At 46.2% G+C, this 3,850-nt stretch overlaps 1 protein-coding gene across 1 annotated transcript; it reads right to left on the bottom strand.

Annotated features, from left to right (window-relative positions):
- Nucleotides 1-557: 557 nt before the first annotated feature.
- On the bottom strand, nt 558-3,850 carry LOC116181307 (lysophosphatidylserine lipase ABHD12-like). Its single transcript, XM_031501625.1, has 7 exons — nt 3,524-3,850; nt 3,350-3,468; nt 1,615-1,914; nt 1,320-1,567; nt 1,073-1,234; nt 901-1,028; nt 558-849 (listed from the first exon to the last, which is right to left on the bottom strand). The coding sequence occupies exons 1-7, from the start codon at nt 3,613-3,615 to the stop codon at nt 807-809; spliced, it is 1,092 nt and encodes a 363-aa protein (XP_031357485.1). The 5' UTR covers nt 3,616-3,850; the 3' UTR covers nt 558-806.

Raw genomic sequence — 3,850 nt, 5'->3', positions numbered from 1 at the left:
CCCGGTGGTACGTACTCTCCCCTAGTTGCTTGTACGATAGTTTCCTATGGAGTGCGGTCACATTATCCGTTATCAGCAATATTTCATATGGAGGGCTGAGAGTATTGGGGTAGATGGTAGCACCGGGGGGTCTGGGGGGTATTCCATACCCCCCAGAGGTACGTACTTTCCCAAGATGAGTCTTTTTAGCGCCTGCGGACTTTCACCACACCTTCAAGGAATACCCCCCAGTAAAGGAATAGAGGTACTCGATATAATTATCCTCAGACCCGCCGGTACCAGGTGTCCTACAAGAACAATTGAACACTAGTAATTCGTTTTTGAAAAGGACAGACGAATTTTTCTTTTTTGTGTAGTACGCAATCACTAAATGTTTTTGGGGAAAAATGTACCACCGGGGGGTCTGGGGAGTTATTGAATACTCCCTTTCAGCAAAGGAACACTCGTCACTCGATAAAAGCTTTGTAAATACTCTTTGAAGCTCTTAGACTAAATTTTTAGGACCTCCAAAGACCCTAAGAGCCAAATAAGTCTCTAACTTTAAAAAAATGCAACCATCATGAATAAGGTCTTTTATTAAAAGTATATTTCGAACACGAAATAGCGATACAATGATAGTTAAAAAGCCTCCAAGGATACAGGGTTGGGCAACACATCATGCAAAAATGCACATGCGTTGCCTACCCTTCTAATATTGCTTAGAAAAGGCAATTTTTGTGCAAATAGGTCTAGTACGTCGTTGAAATTAACAGCCAAAGCGCAGTCTTCGCGTGTGAAATTAAAAAATACTGAACGAATCTCCTCATTTAATCTGTTCCGTTCGTTGTGAGACAATCAACCACAAAACTCCTGCAAAAACAAAAAAATTAGTAGGGAACTATTGTGGGGGGGGTCACTTGCCTAATTATTTCTCCCAAATCGGGCGACCGACAAATGTACTTATGTCCGAACCACAGCGACTCCTCGAACTGATGGAACCGAACCTCCCCTTGAGTTTTCAGTCGATTCTCTTTGGCACTTTTATACAACTAAAAAGCAATTGGTAAAACAGTAACGTAGGCGATGCGTTTACTTTGAGTCCCAGTTGGAAAGGCACAATTACGTCGTCTTTGGCATGCAATATCAAAATGGGGCAGTCGACGTTGTTGATATGCTCGTCGGTTTGGAACAGCAAGTTGCTCGATTTTACCGGTTCCAGCACGCAATATCTGAACCAAGGTAGAGAGCGGAATAACTGAAATTCACAGAAATGGATGCATATTTTTGCATACATCAGCGATTTCGCTTTAAATACGCAAATGTATGCAAACTCTAGCCACCTTAGTAAATGGATGCAGTCGAAGTTCATCCTGCATATTGTTAAAGGGGCTCTCTAGTATAAGACCGACCGAACGGAGATCACTGGCGGCCGCCACGTCAAGCATATGGGTGGAAATCGCCGTGCCCAACGAGTGTCCCCAAACGAAGACGTTTCCCTTGGCAAGTCCGCGCACCCACTTGAAAATAAACAAGCTGTCGGCGACCAACCCGCGTTCGCTAGGCGGAACCGGACTCGAATCACCGTAACCTGCAACGACGGCACTTACGCTCTCCCCAACCAAATCCCAGACTTACTGCGATAGTCGAAGGCTATGACGTGAAACTGCCTCCTCAGGACCGCGTACATCTCGACCCGATGCGGGACCGATCGGTTACCCGCGTTCCCGTGACAGTAGAGGACGACGTCGCGACCGTCGCCTAGGGCGGAACGGTAGTGCTCTATGTCTTGGCCGTCGCACGAGTCGATCGCGTCTTCGTGAGCGATGTGCCAGACGCCTAAGGTGATGTCGTCGTCCGTCATCAAGTAGAAGTTTAACACGGCCTTCAGACCGTATTTCCCCGGGTTTTTCACATCAGCTTGCAATGGAATTGTGACTGCAAATAGAATAAAAATAAGGCAACTCCCCCTCCCTCTCCTCTTAAATTTTGGATGACGTCTTGAAGGAACGGCTAACAGAAGAAGCCTTCGTGAAGGCCTTAGGTAACTTAGAAAGGGCGTGGCGAAGGACTTAGATGAGGTGTGAAGATGGTTTGAAGGTGGGTGACACGAAAAAGGTTCAGGAGGCGTGGAGACGGCTTTGGGAAGATGGTGCGATCGCTTGAATGAGTGAGGATAAGGCTTGAAAGAGCCGCGAAGACCCGTAGGAGATGAGAAGGGTTTACGGGACACGTTCAGTAGAAGGAGACGGAGAAATGACTTGCAGTTATGAAGACCTCCGTGCCGAACGTACCACTGGGGGGGGGGGGGGGGATGTGATATCCCCCAGTAGTATACGAAAACTTTTTTGAAGTGGGTACACGAATGATCTCATGGCCATAATGATGGTTGTGGGGAAAGGGTGACCGAATTTCCCTTTTAATCCCCCCCCCCCACACTCCTCGCCCAAAACCGTCTGCCTGCTGGGGGAGGGGGGGGATGGACACGAAGATCTGAAGTGTGAATACTTCGGAAGCGCCTCGAAAAAGGTTTGAAGGTACTGGGCTGGAAGAAGAAGTGAGGAAGCGTGGGAAAAAGTTGGAAGCAGGCGCGAAAAGCACTTGAAGCTAAGGAAACAGAAAGATGTTAGGGGGGTAAAGATGCTTGGTCTTTAAGAAAATTGGACTTGGGCGTGAAGAAAGTTTGAAGAAGGTCGGAGACGCTTGAAGATGTGGAAAAAAGAGATGCGAAGCAAGCTTAAAGAATATCCGCGAGAAGATTGAATGCAGGTGTGAAGAAAACTTGAAGCAGATGTGAAGAAATCGAGGAGCCAGTCGGAGGTGAAGAAAACCTGAAGGAAGCATAGAGAAGAGCAGATCTCGAAGAAAGTTAGTAAAAAAAAACCGGTGTAAAAAACCTTTAGGCAGACGTGAAGAGGTCCTGAAGCAGAAATGAAGAAATCTTCCAGAAGTGTGAAGAAGACATGAATGCAGCGTGAAAGGGGGAGGGTTTGAAGAAAGGCTTATGAAATAAATAAGGCCTGAATGTCTTAAAAAAGTGGTGCGTGAACAAAGTTCAATGGAGGTAGGAAGACTTGAGTAGGAAGGAGCTTGAAGGAATGTGGCAAGGTCCGGAGAAGGCTTGAAAAAGGATGCAAGGAGCAGAAGCCGTGAAGAAGGATCAAAGAAGATGAGACCTTAGAGCTCTAAAGGCCACTCAATGGCTGGGGATGCTATTGAAAACCCTTGGAGATAAACAATTTGGTGACTCATGAATGTTTTTAAAGGCTCCTAAGGTTTCATAAGAGTCTTTAAGGCTTATAAAGGCTCAAGAATAGGCAGAAGTTTCACATGAATATAAAATTCGACTGCCTGACAGCATATGCACACTTACCGAAGTTTAAAAATATAGTTGACTGACGAAACCGATGGGAGTACCTGTAGGTGAACGGTCCGACAACAAAGATAAGGAGAAACGCGAGCAGTAAGGCACTAAGTGTGCAGGTGGAGATTCTGAAACCGCACAAAACTGTAGTTCGTACCGTTGCCCCACTTGCATACAACTTACACATTCAGCGAGTGCAACATTAGCACAATCCCTAAAGGAACCACCACACGCATGCTACCAATAAGACCACTCGTTCCCTCCGCGTCGGCCATCGTTTGATTCAATTAATTTCAATTGAGGCCAATGATTCGGACATACCCCCCAGAAGCTCCCGACTAATTCGTACGGGGGAGAAAGTGCTTCAGCATTGGCGATTTTGCGATTAATTCTAATGAGTCCATCGGAGAGCAATCTTAATTGGCTGGTAAGCGGTCAAGACTCGAGATTAGATTAAATAAATTGGGGATTTGGGTTTGACGTTGACAACGCAAAATTTGAGGTTAGATC

The sequence above is a fragment of the Photinus pyralis genome, unplaced genomic scaffold (genome assembly GCF_008802855.1).
Source record: "Photinus pyralis isolate 1611_PpyrPB1 unplaced genomic scaffold, Ppyr1.3 Ppyr1.4_LG9, whole genome shotgun sequence".
NCBI lineage: Eukaryota > Metazoa > Arthropoda > Insecta > Coleoptera > Lampyridae > Photinus > Photinus pyralis.
Note: the sequence above shows the minus strand (reverse complement) of the source record. Positions and strands in the feature narration are given on the sequence as shown.

Bases quoted from the DNA above. Each gene is read 5' to 3' on its own strand.
- LOC116181307 (XM_031501625.1), bottom strand. From the start codon at position 3,615: ATGGCCGACGCGGAGGGAACGAGTGGTCTTATTGGTAGCATGCGTGTG. The intron at 1,915-3,349 runs GTAAGTGTGCAT...TTCTATTTGCAG, and splicing joins AACTATATTTTTAAACTTCG to TCACAATTCCATTGCAAGCT. The intron at 850-900 runs GCAAGTGACCCC...TTGTTTTTGCAG, and splicing joins GATTTGGGAGAAATAATTAG to GAGTTTTGTGGTTGATTGTC.